At 46.4% G+C, this 23,284-nt stretch overlaps 2 protein-coding genes across 13 annotated transcripts in view; one reads left to right on the forward strand and one right to left on the reverse strand.

Moving 5' to 3' along the window:
- LOC119375196 (GRB10-interacting GYF protein 2) overlaps positions 1 to 23,284 on the forward strand; it is a 676,837-nt gene that overhangs the window by 111,167 nt on the left and 542,386 nt on the right. The gene's annotated exons all lie outside the window — the stretch shown is intronic.
- Positions 1 to 23,284, reverse strand: part of LOC119374178 (REST corepressor 1) — a 41,785-nt gene that overhangs the window by 18,177 nt on the left and 324 nt on the right. The window contains exons 2-8 of one of the 2 annotated variants that reach the window (XM_037644237.2): positions 22,484 to 22,546; positions 15,257 to 15,331; positions 12,656 to 12,708; positions 11,853 to 12,014; positions 10,529 to 10,650; positions 4,143 to 4,206; positions 1,642 to 1,751 (exon numbers count right to left, since the gene is read on the reverse strand). In XM_037644237.2, coding sequence (XP_037500165.1) covers positions 1,642 to 1,751; positions 4,143 to 4,206; positions 10,529 to 10,650; positions 11,853 to 12,014; positions 12,656 to 12,708; positions 15,257 to 15,331; positions 22,484 to 22,546 — 649 coding nt within the window. Of the gene's footprint in view, positions 1 to 1,641; positions 1,752 to 4,142; positions 4,207 to 10,450; positions 10,651 to 11,852; positions 12,015 to 12,655; positions 12,709 to 15,256; positions 15,332 to 22,483; positions 22,547 to 23,284 lie in introns of both variants that reach the window. The other variant, XM_037644236.2, reaches the window with a different exon arrangement.

Here is a 23,284-nt window from a genome sequence, read left to right on the forward strand (position 1 = left end):
GGGACGGTGGACGCCGATCGCTCGGTAAGCTGCTGTGTGCAGCGAGCGCTTAGGGCCACCTCACAGAGCTGATGTCTCCTCGCGGCTGCCTCCTCTGCGCCTGTGCGAGTGCTTGTTTTTGGATGCCGGTTGTGTCGAGCGAGTCGTTAGTCCTAAGGCTCTGCTTAGCTGCCTGTTGCACGTGAGACACAACCCGATGAATAGTGGCCTCGAGTTGTTGCACTCAGCTTCCCTTATTTTAGCTTGCGTGGCACGATTAAACTAAGAAAAAGCAACCGTTCACTTGCATTTGTCGCTCAGTCACCCTAGCCGGACTGCACCGTTCTTTCAAGAGTGTACACAGTGGAAGTTGTAACCCGCGGATGGCTGTGTGCTGCACATCGTCTTCACCGATGGCCGACATCCCGTGACCTGCGTAGCTGCCTTCAAATCAGTGCCCTCGTTGAGTGCTGCCCGCAACCAGAAGACGTGTCGGTGCGAGCGACGTTCTCTCGCGCCGACGGCCACGTTACCTTTGCGGTTCCGGGACTGAGGTCAAGCCAGCGCAGCGGTGTCGACCAGCGGCTGTGTCGCGGTGCACGGACATTCTGTAGGGACGTTTACGCCACTTGTTCTTTCGTAGAGCTTGTGTAGCAGTTCGTTTTTTTTAAGTTTTCCGGGATATGGTTTTGATTTAAGGTTGGGGGGATGTGGGGGTGCTATATCACCTCTGTAAAGGCGCCTGCCGTAACTTGGGCGCGGCCGCTGTGTTTGCACGCACGCGCTTTGTGCGTAAGCGGAGACCTTCGTCCAAGGCCAGGGATGCGCTGTCTGTAATCCGAGTTTAGCACGGTGGCGCCGGCATCGCCACCGCGAATTTAGGCCGGCGCATAGAAACAGCAGTGAATCTCTCTTTTGGGGTGTGGCAGCGCGCGCGGATGGACGACGGCCGCGGGGTCCGTGGGAGTCGGTACCGCGGCTCGCTTCCCTCGGGCCCTCGTGGTGAGTCGTACATCTGCGGCGCCGCCTTTGCATTTGTATTGTATTATGTTGTGTTATTGCATGTCTTACATTCTCTTGAGTGTGTGATATGTTTCCCAGTATTCGTGTTAGCGTGTTACGTTTACTAATTCGGCCGGCGAGCTCGCCATATATGTAAAGAAGTGTTTTAATAAACCTCCGTGTTTGTTGCCCGACCGCGTGAACTGTCTCCGTGTGTCCCGAGAGCGGCGGCGGTTTTCCGCCTCAGACCCCACAACTTCTCCATGCAAATGCTGTAGCTGCCTGACAGGATATGGGGTGCCATCTACAGACCAAAGCGCAACAAAGCACCAAGAAGACAAAGTCAGCTCGTGCATGGCAGCAGAAAAAAAGGTAATATACTGTTGATGAACTGAGCTTGGCCTCGGCCGTTTTTACCAGAGACGAGACCAGCTTTTCCGTGGGACAGGAGGAGGATGAGGATGCTTATGAGGATGAGGACGCTTATGAGGATGTAGTGCTTATGAGGGTGTATAGATGCACCACTAAAGGAAGCCTAATTAATCATACTGGCTGTGAATATAATGTGAAAGTGCCAACTTCAACTGACATTTGACATGCCAAAATAGTAAAGAACTGTTCTGAGTCCCAACAGAGAGAAAACATGGCCGAGCGACTCACTTCCAGTGTTGGTAGCAGCTTGCACACAGGCTGCCCTTGCTGGAAGTGTATGCCTGGGTCATGGGGGAGCCACAGCTGGAACAGGGACCCCCTGCGCTGGCCTCTTCCTTCTGCAGCACAAGGGGCATTTTCGGTCATTACGACAAGTCTTCATTAACACCGCGCGAACATCATCAAGTTATTGAATTCAGTGAATGTTCCTTCCATTCGTGTAAAGGAAAGACAAAAAGAATTGAAAAAGAGGCACTCGAGCACAAAATGCATGCAGTGTTATCCAGTGGCGCACAATGTGCACTTCAACCTACAGTTCACTGAAGACGAAAAGAGACATGGGGTCACCGACTCCCATTACACACTTGGCAGCCAACAATGCAGATGACAGGCAAGTAGTGAGGAAGCTATGGAACCTCTGCACATTTCACAGTGTAGTTGTTTTACAACTCACCATCGGACTCTGATGGATGTTTTACATCAGAGACGGATGGTGATTTGTATGGATGTTTTACATACACTCAAACCTCGATATAACGAACACGGATATAACGAATTATATCGGTTATAACAAAGTAAATGAAGAGTAGTCTTGTCATAGATACAGTGTTAAAAACATATGTTTACAGTGAACTCCCGTTAAGACGAACTCGGTTAAGACGAATTCTCGCTTATGCGGAACAACACAGGACCGGTTGTTTGGTTCCCCATAGACTCAATGCAAAAAAAAATTCGCTTAAGACGAACGGCCCAGGTGGCCCAGGTGTATTCTTCTGTTGGTGGTCAACAACGCTGGCGATTCTGTGAAACGAACACTGCAGTCTTGGTTGGGCATTCAGGCGACGGAGAAAAAGCACAAAAGAAAAAAAAGCGCTTTCTGGAGCTAAGACGAAGCAGCGGGCACCTCACCCCCAGCCTCTGGGTGGGGGAGGTGCGGGCTGCTTCGTCTTAGCTCCAGAAAGCGCTTTTTTTTCTTTTGTGGGGAGGTGCGGGCTTTAAACAAAAAGAGTAGGGGGATTTACAACTTGGACCCCCAAGCCATTGTATTCCCCTCCCATTCTTCAGTTTCCCAGCTGGAGTACAAAGGAGAACAGAAGAACACAAGAGCTTGGGGCCCCTCCGCCTGGCAAACGCAAGGGGAGGGGGGAAAAAGAAAGAAAGCGACAACAGGAACAAAAATGGTCTGTGCATTGCAATCCAGTACAGGCGTCAGAGGGGTCAGGTGCATTGTCATCGCCATCACACAATGGCGGCCGAGCACATGTATTTTGTGGACAATTCGCGTTGGTTCGCGTTGTATCTGTTCCCAGTGAAGTGCAGATTGTGATCAGCCATTTTGATTATGGAAGCGCACGACAAGGGAAGGCTATTTTGCACAGTGAATATAGCTGCGTTGTGTCTTTTTCGTGGCGAGGCTTGTGACCGTGAGTGTAGCCCGATGGGATATCTTCAGCTGCACGTCGATCAGGAAAAGTTACTACGGGCCGAAAACGGCAAAATATCCGGACCTCGAAGAAAACCTTGCAGACTTTGTTAAGCAATTCAGCGTATAATGACTTTGTCAAGGCAACAGCATGCGACCGAGGCCCATCCAGAAGTGATCTTAGAGCCAGCAAAACAGGCTCACAGAAGAAAACGAACTGCCAGGACAATAAATTTTACATTCTTTGAAGGAAAATTGTGCTTCTCTCTCTCTCTCTCTCTTTTTTTTGTAATCGTCAACATAGGAGCGTGCTACAGTTTTATCATTAAAATGTGGTAGCAGTATGTACATGAATTTTTTTTATTTTTGAACCCGCGAAATCAGGTGCTCGTACGATTCGTGTAAGTACTCTGCTTGAAGGCATAGTTTTTATCTAGATGAGCCAAATAAACACTTTTTCTTGTCTTTTTTGCCGCCATTGTAGGCCTACTCCATTCAGTGTTTTCAAGTAACATATTTGGATGCACTTGGCATGTTACCATGTCTCTTTTTAGGGGCACTTCTGATAAGCCGAACTCCTGATAAGACGAACAGATGACCGTGGCCCCTTCGAGTTCGTCTTAACGGGAGTCTACTGTATAACAAATTTTCGGATATAACGAACTTATTTTTGTGTCAGATGTGACTGTTATAATGAGGTTTGAGTGTAGATAGTTGTCTCCGATGGATGTTTTACATCCATCAGAAACGACAGGAATTAACAGTATTGCGACAGCGTCAACCTTGCCAATGACTCACAAATAGCACAAGCTTGAAGGTTAGCACTTCTCAGGTTAATTCATCGAACCGCTTATTGCGACAAATACCAAGCGCCATTAACTTGTGCTTCACTAGTAGTGTTCTGTTCCCTCTGTCACCGTGCAAGTGCTTTAAGGTACCATTCTGCCTGTCTTCTTCCCATTTCCATCCCTCAAAATACAAGGAATTGGCAGATGCGACGAACGTTCGTCCATCAATCCTAATGAGCAGTAAGATAATGGCTGACGTGCCAGCTAGGTTAAAAAGAGAAAATTCAGCGACCACTCACATTTTCAGCATTGTCCACCTCCATGTCGCTGTCGTTTTCAGAGCCAGCATCCGAAGCCCCATCGCTGATCATGGGAGAGAAGGAAACAAACACGGTGCTCAGGCACATGGGGCACATGGCTAAACTGCATGAGGCCGACACATAAGTCAAAGCACAAATCCAGACACACACCAAAGCTGCATTCACACGACACAGCAAATTACGATTGAGCCTTGTGGAGGGCACATCCCAAGGCCATGAATCACCTGTTTCAGCTGCAACCAGTTCCTTTGCAGGCAGACCTGTTCTTACAGTGAGAAGTGCACTGATGCCGATTAGCAGTTATAGTTAAACCTCGAAATAACGAGGACAGTCAAGTTAGCAAGCTTCATTACATTGAAATTTCATTTTTTGTGCAATGCCACCAATGCATCCTTTTCTTTTTAACCGAAAAGTGCCACAGAAATGTTCAAATAATAGGGAGGTATGAAAAAAAAACAAAACAAAAAGTAAGCTAACTTCAATAACATTTAGAAAAAATTAATTTTGATGAGCCCATAATCCGCTGACCAGGTCTTGACACCGTACTGGTAAAGTCCTTCTCACAGGGGCCATACAACCCACATAATGGCTCAAGAAGGATGGGTGGAACGCATTGTGGTGAACGCAAACAAATCTACTGCACCCATTCTACCACAGTGACTTGCCATCGGAGCCTTGGGTGTTCTCCGAACACCAAAGCTGTATACTAGGTGCCTCAAACACGGGGCCCGCGGACTTTTCGTTAATGGCCCGGCTCACACGTTGACTGTGTTTGCCCCATATTTTTTTATGGATTTGTGACTGAAGCTTTGTTACTTTGCTAAATGTTTATCGCATTATTTTCCCTCCTATTGTGTTTAATAATGCTTTGTTTGGGTAAGCTACACAGACGTGACTGCTCTCGGGCATTTCTTTTTTGTGAGGCACACCATGTGGTCACCATGCGGTGAAACGTAACCGCGGAACAAAAGCTCCATATTTCAGCATCGGCGTCCAAATTTCAGTCATTTACGAGATAAGTATTGATATGTTTCTCAACACCTGACGTCGAATCCCGTTCAGAAGTGACGCATTTATATAAGACATGGAAAGGCCTTCTGTCAGATGGCAATGTTAGCAGACATTTTGTTAAAACTCCCCGCTCCAATCTTATTCACCATCCTGGCCAATTGGGTAATTTTGTGACCGTAGCCCGCTAGCTGAGGTGAGCTTGAGATCCTTGCTACATACAGTAGCACCTTATTAGCTCAAAGTAGTGAAAACCAGAAAAAAAATTTCTAAGATAAGTGGATTTCAAGACAAGTATTCTGATGCATCTGCACTCGGGCCATGCAGGGAAGTCATAGTATGGTTAGGTCATGCATGCTATCACCTTTTTTTTTTTTTTCTGTACTGCCACGTAACAGCTGGCTGCAAAGAGACCTGACGTAAGTCATACATATCATGTGGCAATTTCGTTTGCAATTATGTTCGTCGTGTGAATGCAGCTTAACTGTTTGAAACTGTGGTTACACACAAAACACAAATGCCGAGGATGCAAACAAGCCATCGAAATGGGCACTACCGACAACATGATGACAGACAATGCTGCAGCTTATCCACAACACGTGGCAAGAGGACACACAGAGGACAGAGTGGGGTGCCACCATGAAAACAACACAAGACACCATGAAGGAACACTGTACAAACAATACACCAACAGTTCCTGTCTCCTAAGAGCTGGCCTTTACCAATGCTACGCCGTGACCCACAGTGCTCCCTACCGAACTGACCTGATAGAAATATTGCATGGCTGTAAGCAATCTTTTGCAGATGTTGCCAATCTAAGCAAGTGACGCAACAAAAGCAGCAATGCTGTACAGGTGAGTGTTCACACTCGTTGACTGTACTATCGTTCTGCTTGCCGATGCACGGCCTCGCTCAAACACAGCTGCTACACTTAAGCACAATCATGTCTAGCTCCTCTTAGTAACAGCTACGCACTGCTAGCCTTCACAGCTACAGCTATACGAAAACTCCCTGCTCACCTCCACTGTAGAGGCAATGTAGTGCAATGTGCAAAGCAGAAGTTATGAATTACCGCTTTAAAAGCTTCTTATATTACGGAATGTGGAAAATGTGCTACGAGAGTGGTTCCTTAAAGATTGCAGTTTGCTGCTTCAGAAAATACAGGAAAAGCTTGTTAATTTAAAACAACTAATAATTTGGATTTGTATTATGGTCAGAGCAAGTGTATGCTTAAACTCTCATCCATTCGGATATATCTGACCGCACCCTAGTTAATTTGGACAATCCTAGTGAGTGCAAAGTGCCGTGAATGGTGTGACACGAAAGAGTGAAAACAGCAATAGCGTCCAACCAAAACTAAGTGGTGCCGCCTAAAGCCCATGTTTCATTGCAGTAACAAGGCAGACAAGAGACCTGACTGTGTTGATTTCTGGTCATCAAAACCCAGTCAAGATTATTGACTGTGTTGATGTCTGGTCACCTAAACCCAGTCAAGATTAAGATGCGGCTGGCAACATTGGTGGCATCTAGCTCATGCACTGTGCTTGTAAATGAGATTTCACCGCCATGTTGGTCAGCTGGGGCTGTACTCTCGACAGATCACTCATGGGTATGCTTTCCCTTTCTAGAGGTTGCATGTGTCAAACGTTGAATGCGTCTACGAACCACTGCAGTCTGGTGCTATACCAGCCATGTTGAAACAGCAGGCCAGAAATGTTATTGTTCGTAAATACAATGCACATAGCGCTAATCTCGCAAAAGCAAAAGTATTGCCGAAATGACTACTCAAGAATGCTGCCCGTGATGGTGCCATACCATCACGCTGCTGAGATAATGGCCTCCACAAAGGGAAAGCAAGTTTCGATGAGCAACCATATCAAAATGGCAAATGCCATATTGATCTTGAGTTCAAAAGTAGGTAGACATCACAACAAAAGCATTGGTGGAAATTTACCCGAAGTGTTTCACACTCCGTGAGGCAAAAAACATGGACACTGAGTCTGAACTTCTTATGTGGCTGTGGGCTCACGCAACATTCCAGTGAAAGCAACGCTGTTGAGGCAGTGAGTGGAAGAGCTAGCCATGGTCTTAAAGCATGACAGTGTTGCTTTTGGTGACACATAGATGATTTCAAAGCGAGGCATGGCACAACATTCATGCAAGTCTGCAATGAAATGCAACAGCATCAGTGTGGACACCATGTCCGAATGGAAAACAAATGAGCTGCCAGCGTGATTAGTCGCTTCTTCTTGCGTTCGTTGCTAAGTGATCGCAACCTGTTTGGGTTGTGATCAGGTCTACCTTACTGCACCAGTGCAAGCGCAGGAAGTGGCACACTTCATGAAACATTTTCCACCATGTTTGTGGAAGGCAGACATGCATGTCTTTGTGAATGGTTCCTTCTATTTCTTGACAGCACAGCTCTTACGTGCCCACTTCGCCTGCTTTGTGGCTTATAACTGAGGAAACAATCTATCAGCAGAAGGGAAGATGAAAGACAGCGAACGCAGTGGAGAATGGGAGTGGCACTGAGGAAACACGGTGTCTAGTCTGGATGAGAGGTGGTGCCACAATTAGTGTGCCGCTGCCTGTTCACAGCTGGCATTGCCCACGCCAGCCGTGCAACACGCAGCGTTCTCTTCACAACGAATGACACAACCGGTGGGCGTGCTTCACCTGTCACCACTTCTAAACAAGATGCTGCCGCCACCAGAATGGAGAAGCTAGCGCTGCCAAAGCGGCAGCACCTAAGAGCCACCACCGAGAAGACCCTGCCGTCTATGCCGCCGAATCACACCATCCTACATTCGAGTCTGCATCGAATCCTCTCTCTCATATATTGCAGAATCAAAACGCCTGAACAGATGCGCTCAAAAGTCACATTACCAAGTATCGTAATCGTCGGTGATATTTTTTTTATTCTCACAATCCATGGCAGCATCCTGGCAGTAGTCAAAAGACGTCCATTCTACTAACTTTTTGCACTTCAGTGCTGGCCTCCAGTGCCTAATCGTGTTTGTCCTTGATGGCTCAAAAATCCACCTTTTCATTAGCAGTTGTAGCCGCCACCTTGGATATCACAGACTTTAAATAAAATAAACCTTCATTTTTGGATTATTGTGGTCCATTGTAATGAAAGTAGACTGTATTATGAAAGCAACAATCGACTGATATTCAAAACTTTCCAATATTCGCGCGCCTCTACTTCTGTTACACTGATCAAAGATGGAGATTTCTTTTTTTACCACTGGTTGTCTCAAGAATGGCAATCAATCTGGGCATAGATCTATACGTGCATCTGCGTTCTCAAGAAATCGGTTCGGAGTGGCACCCATGCCATAGTGAATTGCGTCCTTCTAGCATTATCCTTTTAGACGCACTCTGTTTTTCAGCCAACAGCAACTAGACAAAGAAACAGTCCTTACACTTGTCCCAAAATGTGCCATGACATGACCAACACAGTACACTCATATGCTGCAAGTTGATTGGGTTTTGGTCAAAACGCCTCTCTTGTTACTAGACGGCATACAGCAACTGAGCCACACTATCTCAATGACCACGGCTGATGTGACCAGTCCTAGTGATTGTGACCAGGGGTTCTCATTCTTGCTTGCCTTGACGAAACCAAGCAGCTTTTACAAAGTGCCACAGAACCCTTCCCCTCTATCTTTCTACACATGTGCTTGCACAGAGAATCACTGCAAGAGCTCCTTTAAAGAAAACACAGAGAGAAAGAGAGGGATGCCTCAGGAACTGCTTAACCAAGGTAGCGCTGTCACCGCATCTGTGTGTACGCTCATTTGCAACTCAGCAATCGCCTTTATCCTTGAAGGCCATGGTACTCAATGAAGAACTCTCAATAATATAGAAACAAGAACTTTTTCCGTTACTCTGCCTCTCTGCACTTAAGCATGTAGTACTAATCACACGCTTACTGCTTAGGCACTGCATGCCACGAACGATTGCTTCACACAAGCAAAGTGCTGGCCATACAAGTGCTTTCTCTTTTCTTTTGCAAAGAGAATGTTATGCGCCAGTTGTGCTGAGGAAGAGTTTTTGTTAATACCAACCGCAATGCTAAGCCAAAGTGCTCGTGTAGCCAGTGGCCAGCACGAAGCAGTGCCTTTGGTGTGCATCAAAGCGCATGCTCTTATTATGAAACACATGTTGCGTGATGGCAACGAGCTCGTATCGAAACTGACCCATGTAGACACTGATGCGCCACGAGCCACAAATAATGTGTTTATGCGTCCCACATGTCCATTACAAATTGACACTTAAGACACCCAGCAGCGCTACCTGCTGGCAACAAGAGAGGCAGGCAGGTTTCTCCGAGCTTGAAGAATTTTTCACGCAGATTGCCCCTCAAGATGCAAGAAGGAGTGACTAACGTGGCACACAAGAACAGGACGTTTGCTTCTATTCTTGTTCCGTGTTAATTGCACCTTCTGACATGATGAATCAAAGCCAACTCGCCCAACCTTTTATTATACAGTAGACTCTCGTTAAATGGAACCTGAAGGGACCAGGAAGATATGTTACGTTTAACAGGAGTTCCGTTTACTCAGAGTTGAACAGGGGTGCAGAATGCAAGTACGAAACCAATGTTTGCAGAAGCACTTGTTCCACTTAAGTATGAGTTCCGTTTAAGAGATTTCCGTTTACTGAGAGTCTACCGTATTGCCCCGCACTTTAGCCACATGCCTTTGTGGAATAATGGGATGGCATTTGTGGAACACCCACATTTTGTGGAAGCCAGTTTGGGAACCTCTGCTGTAGACAGTAACAGTGTCTTGCTTTGCAGTCAGCAATGCTGAAGTACTCCTGCCTAGCTGTAGTTAAATCTGCACAGCGAATGTGCCTAACATCATTACACGCAGCGCAAAAAACACGGACACTGAAAAGGAGCACACTACACAGCGCTGTAGCACTGTGTAGCGTGCTCCTTTTCTGTGTCCATGTTTTTGCGCTGCGTTTAATGATGTTATCATACCAACTCGCTCGCCAAGACACCCATCTGAATATGCCTATGGGTTTGTGTATTGTGTAACTAAACAGCAGCACCAATGAAGACAGATGGTTAGGGGGTTAGAACAAGATGATGACAGTACAGAAGGACGGCATCTAACCCCAAGCTTTCCTTGAAAGAAAAAAAAATGCGAAATGTTGGGGATAGAAGTGATTAGGCAGGCAGACACAGAAGCGAGGAATATGTGGGACAGACAAGACAGGCAGGCATGCAACGCAAAAAGGCGCTCGGAGGAGGGTGTGCCACAAACTGTTGGGATGGGGCAGCGACGATGACGGAGGAGCGCAGAAGGCAGGCAGAGGGGCGGCATCGATGCATCGTCTCCCACCTGCCATCCTCGCGGGATCCGGCCAGTCGGCGGGCCTGCCGGTCCATCAGGCTGGTGCGCGTGCGCGTCTTCTTCCAGGAGTAGTAGTACTTCACCAGGCTCGGGATCGTCTTGTCCGGCAGCTGCACAACGAGCAGGCCGACAGTGTAAGTATACTAGACAGAAGGGACCTGGTAAACCGTCCGGGACGGCAAACTTGCCTCTCAAAATGACAAAATTAGCGACAGTGATAGAGTGACAGAGCGGCGGGGGCATTATCGGAAGGTTGCAGGTTCTGTCCCTGCTGGCAGCGAGTTGTACTTTCGTCCACTTTAATTCCTTCACATTTATGTCATAATTACTACAATACAGTTAAAACACTACAAGTAATGTTCCCTATACGATCCTTGGCTTCATTGTCTGTAAGTTTTCATTAACATTGTGTTTAACAAAAAAAAAGCAAGCCCTTAAATTCTCTTCTTTCATTCATAGGGACAGTGACAAGCATGGCTTCCAGTGCAGTGGTTACCAGATCAAACAAATGAGCTACTTTCATGAACATCTGTGATCGATTGTTGAACATCACAAGAGCTCCAGAAGCTTTACGAATCTTGTTCTAGACGCTGTAGAGTCACATGAGACTGGCACATGTTGCCAGTGGCCAGCCATGATGACTCACAACAGGCTTGCAATTATGCCTTCACTATTAGCAAGTTTAAAACAAGTATGCATTCATTAGGTTTTACTTTAAACACTGCCTATCGCTGTTCAAAAATGTACAATAGGCGACAACACATTTGACCCAGCAATCTGTGCCTTACAAAGGAGTCTTTCTTTTGAGCCACTCTTCCTATACTTTCGAAATTAAGACAAAAGTGTTCAACCGGTGTCCCCTTGAAGCAAACATCAAATGTCTCAATTACTGAAGTTACTACCATTAAATATGTGGAGAGACACATTTTGCTCAGAGACAAGACACATCAAAAACAGCACATTGCTTTCTTTCAACCCCCATGCCAGATTCTTTCGTGCCTTTAAAGCAGTTCTCTGAAATGCGGGTTTAAGACGCACTCCTTCAGTGATGGATCAATCACGCACTTCAGGACAAAAGGAAACCGATTTATACTGTTGCCCCAACGTTGTCAGTACAGCACTGTCAAAGATGCAAGGTGATTGGTCGATCAAGTCTCAGCTTTGACAGTGCCGCAGACACCGAGCACAGATCAACCAATGCCCAAGTATACTTGCAAAGGAAGACTAGCTTATTTGCGAGGCTACGGCTGTCTCCAATGCGAAACAATAATAAAGATTTTCAAGCACTTAGAGCAGTTGTTCAGTTACGCACCATCTGCCGTATCTTGTGGAAGTTCTTGCCATGGAACTGGAAGGCCTGCTCGAAGAGCACTTTGTCCTCGACCGTCCACTCATCCGGGAAGGGGGTGAAGTTGGCAAGGTCAGCCACTGCCTTCTCAAGGTCATACTTGTGCCAGAACAGCATGCCCAGAGCCTGTTAAAACACAATCACCATAACTCACATTTCGTCAAAACCTATTTCCCCGCAAAGTAGAGTGCACCGCTTCATTAAGCATTTGTTTTATTTTTCCTATTTCTTTTTCTTAAATTCCTCCTTTTTTCCTAACTATTATTAATAATCGTGCCGATTAAGAATGAACTATACCCCTGAAAGAAAACAGGATATTGCCCCTCTGTAAAGCGTATCTACATAATCATACGAAGTGGACAAATGTGAAGTACAAGTTGACATAGGTGTGTGAAAATTCTCCGGCAGTGGGGGCCATGTTTCAACGCAGCCAGACCCCCACCCCCCCCACCGTTCTTTCCCTCAGAGATAATTACAGAGATATGCAACACCCCCAATAAACATGCACGAATGCATATTCCAGAGATGCAAACAGTCACGTGGCAAAAGAGGCAGTTCTTAGGAGGAGGCCACTCCAACCGTCCCACTTAGTTGAGATTATCAAAAAATTAAAGAGGTGCAAATGAATGAGCTTTTACTGTATTCCTAGTACAGCTTTGGTTGCACGTGGCTAGTGTATAATCAGTGACATCCAAAACTGCCACTGCGCGCTGCTTACTGGATTGAGCAAGCTAACAAGCTTGTAGGAAACAGCCAACAACACTGACCTGTTCGGCATTGTAGCTGAACTTCTCCTTGGCGTGTGTCATGTACTCATCCACTGTGGAAAAGATGGCGACAAAGGGGGTTATGAAGTAGGCCTAAAAACCGAGACGGCATCCTCGTGGCATTGAACACCAATACTACAGCCGATCTTGCGCACATTTTCTACATAATTGCAAAGCCGTTGCCTTATTCTTATTTGCAATGACGTCATCTACTACGCCTATGCTCCACTGCATACATACAGCAGGCTTCTATCAGCATAGCCTCGGCTGCTTTTGCGCCATAAAAACCAAATGAACTAACTTCTATCAGTGTTTTCCATCATGACCAGATGAAAGAATTCAGTACATGTCATAATTCAAGGTGGTCTGTCTCATTTATGCGATAATGGGTGTCACGCACTAGAAGCATCAGGGCGCATTCATTCGATGTGATTGAATGTATAATCTTGCATCTACAAGTTGTACAGTATATGTTCGTAGACAAGTGTCCCGTATCAACAACTGCACCAAGAAATACATGGAGTGAAACAACTTTTGCCTCATTACTGCTGCGTTTCCTCTTGTCTATGAAATGTGAGTTTAATTTAATACACGTGGATAAGCGAAAAATACAAAGATTGGACAAACACTCGCACTTTTGACATTCAGGGTTTACATGTAGACAAGCTTAAGCATTGAGAGCATTTATGTCTCTTAACTCTGCTTAGCTTCCAGTTGTGTGTCTCCATATGGTGATGCAACATACTTGAAAGTATTCTGACTAGTGGTGACAACATAAAAAAACACAACCTTTGGCCAATCAACAAGATCAGTCACATTATTAAGGAGACCAGTACACAATAAAGATATTCCATTAGGTGAACTAGCAGATTTTCATAAGTAGCACAATGTGTCACTTCATATAACTGCTCTTAGCATCCTGCTTTGTATCAGAAGACCCTCTGCTTGACAATAAGGAGTCAATTCACTTGGGACAAATATAAGAGTTCATTTCATAATACATATACACATAAGAGATTAGGAGTATAATTAAAATTTGTTAGCTATGATCATAGGTCGGCAGAAAAGTTTGAGCTCACTCAGACTCACTCAACACGTTCTGCTCTGAGGGTTCACTTGGACGCATACTCACAAAAATTTTCTACAGCCGGACTCACTCAGCCTCAAAAAACCTTTTCCTCAACCGGACTCACTCGGACTCAAACTCGCCAACATATTACCGAGCTGGACTCACTCAGACTCACGGCTTGACTTGAGCCTGAGTGAGTCGTCTCATGAGTCCGTGAGCGTTAAAACTGCCTTTTTTCGATCTTGGTGTCAATGCTCTTTAATGCCAATATCTCACATAATCAGTGCTCTATGATATGCCGTTTGATCTTGTACCTTCACATACAAGTTATCAGTAATCCAGTAATATAGTAAGGACATTTTTTATGAAATAGCCTACTCACACGAGGTATCGAGAACCTTCTGTGAAAGAGTTTGCGGGAGAGATCATGGCACCCCTCCCAATTCACGTCTCTGACCAAGAAATATTGAGGTGGCACATGAACGTGAGTGCGTTGAGGTATATGTGAATAAACTCGAGTATAAACATAAGCCGGTATAAGGCTGACAGTATTGCTGAAGATGAGTAAATAGGACCATAGGTCGACAATAGAAGGTGCAGCTCACTCAGACTCACTCAAGAACTATATCTCGCGCATAGGGCTCACTCGGACTCAGACTCACCAATATTTGCCTCAACCGGACTAGCTCGGACTCAAACTCAACAAAATATTACTCACCCGGACTCACTCAGACTCAGGCTCATGGGCCGATCTGAGTCGGAGTGAGCCTGAGTGAATCGACTCGTGAGTTTGCCGGCCTATTGTTATGACAACCGGCACAATGCAACTTACGTGAGAGTGCTAGAGGTCCAGATGTTCGAGCAAGATATTGAACAGGTTAAAGATAACCAGATTGGTTTCTTTTCCTTTTTTAAAAGTACTTCATTAGCCGTAAGGGCCTTCTGCAATCTTGAAAAATGGCCTGCGTTAGACCCGAGAAGGCATACCCTACGCGTCGAGAAGGGCTGCTATGGACCCCGCAACAGCATAGCGTAGCGAGATTCATACACTTTCCACAAGCACTTAATAAGGCGAAAGCCTTAAATGCCTCACCAAACGCATAATTTGGCCATCAGCGTCTCGCAGCGTCGCGGACGTGATGCAAGAAATCATCATCACGTGGTGACGTCACAGATCGCCAAAAATTTGTGACATCATTATGAAGTCACCTGACGTAACATGATATAACGTCACACGACAACATCACATGACATTGTAGCTTGGTCCAAAGTGCTCCGATCACAGAGGCAATGTAAAACCAGGTGAAGTGCTTTTGATCTTTAAGGCAGTGTAAAACCACATTAGATGCAGAAAGCTTTTGAAGGGTGGTGGGGCAGGATTAATACATCGACTGAGAAGAAAAAGAAGATGGCTTTCACCTCCGAGTCGTCTTAGGTGAAAGCATAAGGGACCTTGCGAGTTTTTTTTTTTACATTGCGGATCGTCACCAGCCATTCTTGGCATTTGCTGGAGAACAGAAAAGAGGACTCACACTTGCTGTCCGAGATGTCGGGGCATGGGGACCACACCAGCAGAGCACGTTCAGGCGTGAACTCCGGGCACGGCTCTGCAGAACAGAAAAATGGCTCGTCTTAAAAGGGACACAACACTTGTAATGTGAATAGCCTGCTTTGGGAATCATACTTGGTTTGTCACTCTTTAAAGGGACACGAAAGAGAAAAACGATTCCTCTCATATTAGCAAATTACTCTTTCACAATTCCGAAATCATCAACCACGCCTGCCGTGAGAAGACGCTCGGTAAGCGAGGAAACGCGCAAAAAGGAAATGCGGGTGGCGACGCCACCTTCAAGTTCCTCCACCAAAAGTAGTGACATCATAGATTTTTGATGGCACTTACTAAGTCCTACGTAGATCCTTATCAGTAAAATTGAAGTACATTGTCCTCTGAGGGAGCCATAGACTTAACTAATAAGTTTCAGGAAATTTCGTTGAGCCAATGTCGCCAAAGTACAAAAAATAAACTTTGAAATCTGTGACGTCCTGCGCAAGAATTTTAGCATGAAATTTGGGAAAGAACTTTTGAGCTTGATTTTCTCCTCTATTAAAAAACCTATGATGGTGAAATTAATGACATTAGCACTCTCACAGTGCAATTTATCAATTTAAACATTTATTTCAATATAAAAAAAAATGCCATGAGATGCCCTCTGTATTGTTCTGCTTTCATATGTCTTAGTTTGGCACCAACGAGAGATTTCTTCGCGATACACACATCTCACACGTGGCACACTTCAAAAGTGGCTCTATGGAGTCTGATATGTTGCCTCGACACTAATTGCGTGAACGTCGACAGTCATTCTGAAACGGTTTCTGCCACAACTGTATCGTTTCGTTTCGATATTCTTTTATTGCTTAGCCACCAATAAAGCAATTACACTATGGTGCCTCAATTCAGTGACAATGCAAACGACAAATTATGTTATCTTTAATGCAACCTCTTTATTGTAGTACTTGCGCGAAAACAAACGGGGACGAAGAAAGGAGACACATGGACTGGGCCATGTGTCTCCTTTCTTTGTCCCTGTTTGTTTTCGCGCAAGTACTACAATGAATTCGTTCCAACTAGGCCGGCTAGCAGTTTTGCTAACCTCTTTAAATTGTGCACTATTAGGCGCAGCACAACTTCGGATGCGAAAAACGAGACAGTTCGATGTCACTGAAATCATATGCAGAATTTGCGTAGCACCAGACACCACTGACGCATATACATTAGGGGTGTGCGAATAGTGAAATTTCATCTCGAATCGGATTCGAATCGAATAGTGCCGAATAGGGGCCAAAAATGTCGAATATTGAATCAAATATCTAATACATGGAACTTTATTGAAAACTGAAAGAAAGAACAAAGGTAATGTTGTGCTTTACGTCAGGAGTGATCCTGACCCAAAAGTTTTCGGGCGCACATTCACAGCAGCGTTTCAACTGCGCGCCGGAACGATGGAAGTTTTTGAACGAGTGGTGCAGTGCGGCAATGACGACTGCACAACGTGAAGAAATTTTCACATGCCAAGCCAATCGCAGAGGGTTTCGCGGGCCAAAGACGGGACGTTGTGCGGCGCTTGCGACATACGCGACTGAACTACGCAAGACGTCTGCGCCTTCGTTTCGGAAGCGAAGTTGTGAACGGCTTGAAAGCTTTCTCGTGGGTTCTTTCACGTGCGTAAATGACATATTCTCCTTTAAAATAAACATGCGCTCACTTTGAACCAGCATATCGCTGAAAGTTTTAACGAAAGGCCTACTGTAACGACGTAGCGTTAGTTTTAGCCACCCCACCCTATCCAAGTTGCACCATTGGCCTTTGTCGTGTTTTAGATATTCGTCCATGTTGAATTATTCAAAACTTCGAATACTAGTTATTCGAAAGTCGGATCGAATTATTCCCGATTAGGTATTATTCGATTCAAATTCCAAACTCGAATATTCGCACACCCCTAATATACATGAATTACAGTCGTGCTGCCGAGCCTATACGCCTAGTGCGCGCCGACGGAAGCGCGATAGGCGGCGAACTCAATCATTGCTCTCGGGAAAGCAAGCAGACGGCCGCCGTGGTTTCCTACATCGTTGTGCGTGTGTTTCCGCGTTGTTCACGTTTCCGTAGTGAAATAAGCAACGTTCGTCGTATGTATGGTGGCCGAAACTTAAAGGGATGTCGAATAACAATTGCTGTGGAGTGGAGTGCTCAAACACCAACAAAAACGTGCCCGGAACACGGTTTTACTCACTTACCGCAAGGCCTCCTGAGCAAGAGCGACGGAAGCAATGGATCGCCGCTGTTCGTTGGCAAAGACGAGCCGCTTCGTCATTGTGCGGGTTAACACGTCGCTTCTTGTTCTAATGCTTTCGTTCTGCCATATCGGTGCTCGCTCGATGCACTCTATCATGCTGACACTGGTAGACGACCAAAGTTATCAGCCTGAGCATGTGTTGGTTCGGTTCAACCGCCGTGTAGGGCACTTCGCTCAAACGTTCTATATTTCAGAAGTGTTGTAGTTCGGGCGAGTTAGTCATCCATGAACTTAGCTTGTACTAGCGCGGTACATGTACCGCGCTATTACAAGCTAAGTTCTATATTTATTATTTACAGAAACAGAAATGCAGCAATGGTTGACTTCAGAAAGAACAAGAAGTGATTGAGACGTCACCTTTGTAAACAAAACAAAGCGGATGTTCACCACGAGCTGCACCTCACAGCTGGATCTTGTTACGCTCGTCTGCGCGACGCACCTTTGATATTCACCGGCATGACGATTCACTCCACGCGGACGTTCGTTCTCCTCCGCAGTCGGTCATCACATGTCTTCTCGATGACCCTCTTCAAAACTTGTCACTGTCATCTCTTGATACTTAACTCACAGCACTAGATCATCAAACAACACGTCTTCTGCGATCGAGCAAACGATGCTATCACTAGAACGACATAACTTCTACGCCGACTAACTCCTCACTGACTGACTCTGCCCCCGCGCGCTTGCTGCGCTTGCATTGCCTGTATCGGCTCGCGCCCGGGTTCGGGAAGGTGCGTATGATTCGTCTGTGCGTAGCACAGCGAAAGCTAGGGAAAGTGCGAGATCCTCTCACCGATTCGTCTGCGGAATCAGACGGCGCCGCTGGCTCGACTTTGCTTTCTCGAATATCCCGATCTTTCGCGTTCGTTGGCTGTGTCGGTGGCATCTTCTGCGGAGAGGGTAAGAGGCACGCGGGCGCGCTCCCGGCGCCTTTTTATACTTGTTTTTTCGATGCGCACGCTCTGTCGCGCACGAACCGTCGGCGCCAGGCTTTCATGCCGTGGTTCGAAATCGGCGACGTGCGCTTAGTTAAGCGCTCGTTCGTGACAAACATCGTGCATAAGTCCACTTTCGTAGAGGCCCGCGCCTTTCCTGCAGCTGCCAGTGCAGAATTAGTTGTCTGGCACCCGCACGAAGGGGAAATAGCAGCCGCAAACTTCATTCATCTCCTCACAGCAAAGCTGTGCAAAGCGCTGTCGTCTGCTCGGCTTCCCGCACGTACTGTTGGCGGCGCCCGCTAGGTGGCTATCAGTGGCGCCTCTATAGGCGGTGCTCAAGGCGTATACAGCACTCGAAAGTCTGATAGAAAAGTGACTCCCGAAATTCCCTAGAGAAGTGCACAATTGCAAGGAACTTGATAACACAGTCACTGCGTGGCCTCCAGCCACTGCTCTGTGTTGTCTGAGACACTGGTTGTGTTGTTTGTAACACCACGTAACAGCCAGCTCCCCTTCTACCAACTGTAAGTCACCTTTCCCGTGTTTGAAGCCTCACTGCACTTTGCATCCATTTACAATGTCTTCAATTAAAAGGACCTGCAATCATTTATTTCTACCATTCTGGAAGAATTAAGGCTTCCCACTGTGATCATCAAATCAAAAGATACCAAAAACCAAGAGTGGATGCAGGATTTCCATGTCAGTGCTGTAAATTTCAAAGAGACACTGAAGTTCAAACTAATAGCTTTTATTATTCGAGTATTCATTATGATTTTGCAGTTGAGTGCAGGAAGAAAATGTGAAGGCAGAAACTCCTCTTGAATTCATAACAAAATATGAATATCAGTAGGACATCACGAATTTCCAAGGATATTTTCAAAATACTTTCTAGAACACATACGCAGGGAAAATGCCTCGTGCGATAGATACGCTGTTGACTGGCGGCAAGGTCAAGGTCCGCAGTCTCGATCAGGGCTGCCAAGTTGGGTTATAAAGAGCCAAACGGGGCTACATTTTCGGGGAGCTCAAGAGTTGTTCGGTTGTTGGCTACTTACTTGGATTTCTCCTACTGTCATATCAAATGACAGTTTTCCAGCATTCCTATTTACCCGTTCCGCATCAGGCACTGCAGCAACTGTGTTGCATTGCCCTTTTCGCTAACCAAAAACTCGACAAACTATGTTTTTTGCTCTTGCGATGAAGTTCGGCCTTGTGATCGCATTCACATTACCTCTGCATAGACTGCCTGTGATCTTGACAAGTCACGTAACAAATTTTGAAATAATGCTGAGGGCTGGCACAGAAAACAAATTTGTATGTGCACATCCTTGCGTGCTTGTTTATGCTGTTTTCGTCAAATGGCTCTACAGAGCATATCTATGGTCAGGGTACTATATGCTCTCGAAATTCAGAAACAGGACGGCTTTGGAAACACCGGAAAAAGCATTGTTTGTAAAACTGTGTCTGTGGGCGAAAAAGCAGTGTTGCCCAAGGAGTTTCAATCACTTCAATACCACCAGGTGTGACCCCGTTCAGCCACTGGTCCTGAAATGTATGTATATATGCTCACTGTTGTAAAAGTGGTGCAGCAATTTTTTTTCCAGATTATGCCTTTTCTAGTGGGTAAAAGAAACATTTCTTGACACTATTTTGGGGGGATTGCTGTTTTTGGATCGTGTTTGGTTACTTTTTGACTGCTACTGAGCGGAAACACGGCAGGTACATTCTTAAAGGGGTCATGAACCACTTTTCCAAGTAATGATCTAATGACCTCAGTATCGGAGTTTACTGCCTCCCGAATCGATTGCCGCAAAAATTTCTCAAATCCGTAAAGAATCGGCGGAATTACGGGGGTTTGGCGCACGCTCCCAGCGCTTTCTCTCTTTTCTCGTGCCGACGAGCGCACTGGAAGCTAGACAGGGAGGGATGGCACGGGGGAAAGAAGTTACGTCAGCGCGCGTCATGAAACACAATCGCTCTCCCGCTGTGATTAGCTTGCGCGAGTGCGGCTACCGTGTACTGAGGAGTGCGGCGCCGGCAAGTGGCGGCACCCCGCAGCAAGAAGCGCATCTGATCCGAACGCCGCTCTCGATTTATGTCGGCTATCGGCCAATAAACATGCTATGTCTCTTGCGACGTAAACTGGCAGATCCGCGACGTCAACGTGCAGACGCCCCACTCACCGACGAGAGTGAGAACCGGCCTCTGTTTGAAAAGAGGGCGCCTGAGAAAATGGCAACTTCGCGCTCCACTTGTGGCCTTTTGCGGCGAGCACGACTGTAATATTTGGCAGAGCAGTTCATAGCCGTGTCAGCTTTCCGCAGGATGTGTTTTTTCAACAAGCCCAAGGGGTGCTTCATGACCCCTTTAACACCTAGCAAGCGGAGACTACTGTAGCCACTCGCAGGTCTCATATAATATTATCTGGGGTGTAATGTCTCAATACCACGATATGATTATGAGGGAAGCCGCAGTGTAGGGCTCCGGAAATTTCGACCACCTGGGGTTCTTTAACGTGCAGCTAAATCTAAGTACATGGGCCTCAAACATTTTCGACTCCATTGAAAACGACCACTCGCAGGTCTGTAGACTGAAGCCACGCAATCCAAGGCTGCAAAATTAGGCTCGCTTTTTAGTGACTACAATGCTACACAACACAGATGACAAATGTGCGTGTTCTATCATAAAATTTTGCTCTGCCCTGTACACGATTCGAATAAGAAACGAGACGCACATTCGTGAAGTGTGCAGGCATCCGTTTACAGAAAATTGCACACTTCCCAGTCTTTGCTGCTGGCACCGACAAAGTGCCACTGCAAGAAGTTTCTGGAATGTCTCTAGGGATTCATTCTAATGACGCATCGATAAATTGATAAATACGGGACCAGACAAGAACGAACACACCAAGTGACGGAGAGCACTCAATCTGAGGTGCATCTGTTCTTGCATGGTGTCCTAATGTGCAGCCTTATTGACCGGCCACTCAAAGCTCAAGCAATGATGAGCCTTGAATAACGTGCTCTCGGCACACGAATAGGTGCATACATTATTGCATAGAACAATCAATGTCCCGGCTTGTTTAGGAGCCCAAGTGCAGTCGTTTGGGCAATTCGTACCTTCTGATCACTTACCTACGTACGACGGCCATACTGAGGTCCAGTCCCTTAAAGGGGCCCTGCAACACTTTTCCGAGTAATCATCCGAATGGCTTCATTAAAGGAGTTTGTCGCCTCACGTATCGACTGCCGCAAAAATTTTTAGAATCCGTCAAGCACGAGTGGAGTTACAGGGATTTGCCGCACGCCTCAAGCGCTTTCTCTCTCCTTTCGTACCAGCGAGCGTGCTGAAAGCTACGCAGGAGGAGGGGGGGGGCGTTGACAAGGGGTTACGAAGCCACGTCTGTTCGTCAGCGCATGCATATAACATTGAGAACTTTCCTTTCTTTGAACGCGCGGCTTATTTTCAGTGTGATTGTGATTGAGCACACGGCACGTCACGGCATCCCACGCCAGCTGCGGTAAGTATCCTGCTCACGATGCTCGAATCAGCCAATGGCCGTGGACTTTGTGTTCATGGCGCGGTCATTGGGTTTATGGCATCGTGTGTCGAGAGAACAGCGCGATTTCTAGCTGACTTTGTGAATTAATTGTAAATTCTAGGTCGCGTGCTGCGCTGTGCTGTTAGGCTTACATGCCCTCAGTAGCCTCGATTACCAATTGGCAGCATTTTCTGACCATGCTGAAAAAGTGTTGCAGGGCCCCGTTAAAGTCCATTGCAGGCGAGCTATACGATGGGCACCGCTGTGCACTCACAGTGGCTCACTTTAAGTTGTGTGTTTCAACCGTTTGAGCTCTAAATGTTCGGCTTCGTATGATAGTACGTTTTGAGTGTACATAGCGTAGTGGATGATACGTGGGTGCATTGAACGCTTAGTGGCATGGGATGCTAGCAGTGTGCCGAGGCTCACCTGTTGCTGAGATTATGTCCGGAATCACTGCTTGAAAATCGTGGCCCACACGCATGCCATGGTCTGGAAAGAAAGAAAAAAAGAATTCAATGCAATCATTTTGAAGTTGTAACCGTCACTACACATCTCTTTGACAGGCACGGATTTCTCTGCTGTAGAACTCCTGTTTTATTGCGGAATGTGACAAAGCTTTTTCTTTTTAATACTTCACAGCCTGAGTTAATCGAATCCAGCGTACTTGCGAAATTACGACGGCGTTCTAAGGTATAAGGCTGCGCGCTTTCGGATGTCGACAACTATACACCAAGAAACAAGAAAGCGCGACTTCAGAGGCATCACTTCGACGGGCAGAACACCGATCTGTTTGAAGGAGATGCCGTGTAATACTAATTAAGTACCGTTTTTTTCCTCATCCGGCTCCCGAAGCTCCGAAGGGACGATCATCGCCGGCATCACGCTACAACTACAACGTGATTTTTTTGTTTGTTTGTATTTCCCGAGAGGGATGACTCCGGCGCAGCCGGGCACAGGTTTTTGCCGTAGTTTGCGCCGCGAAGGGTTACGGCCGCAGAGGCGGTTCACTGCAACCCTCGGCGAAGAAGACACCGGCTCGAAAACTGCGCTTGTCGGAGTGGTCGCGCCATCGAGTACACGGCTCGGGGAGAATTCAGACGGCTGTGCGCGGTAGAGGCAGGACTAATAATGCCGTGCGCGGAGTGGAGTGCGGATAAAAATAAAAAGAGAAAAACGACATGCGCGACTGTGAGGCGCTTCAATTTGAAAATTAGAGTGCCAAACACA

This window comes from Rhipicephalus sanguineus, chromosome 11 (genome assembly GCF_013339695.2).
Source record: "Rhipicephalus sanguineus isolate Rsan-2018 chromosome 11, BIME_Rsan_1.4, whole genome shotgun sequence".
Classification (NCBI taxonomy): Eukaryota; Metazoa; Arthropoda; class Arachnida; order Ixodida; family Ixodidae; genus Rhipicephalus; species Rhipicephalus sanguineus.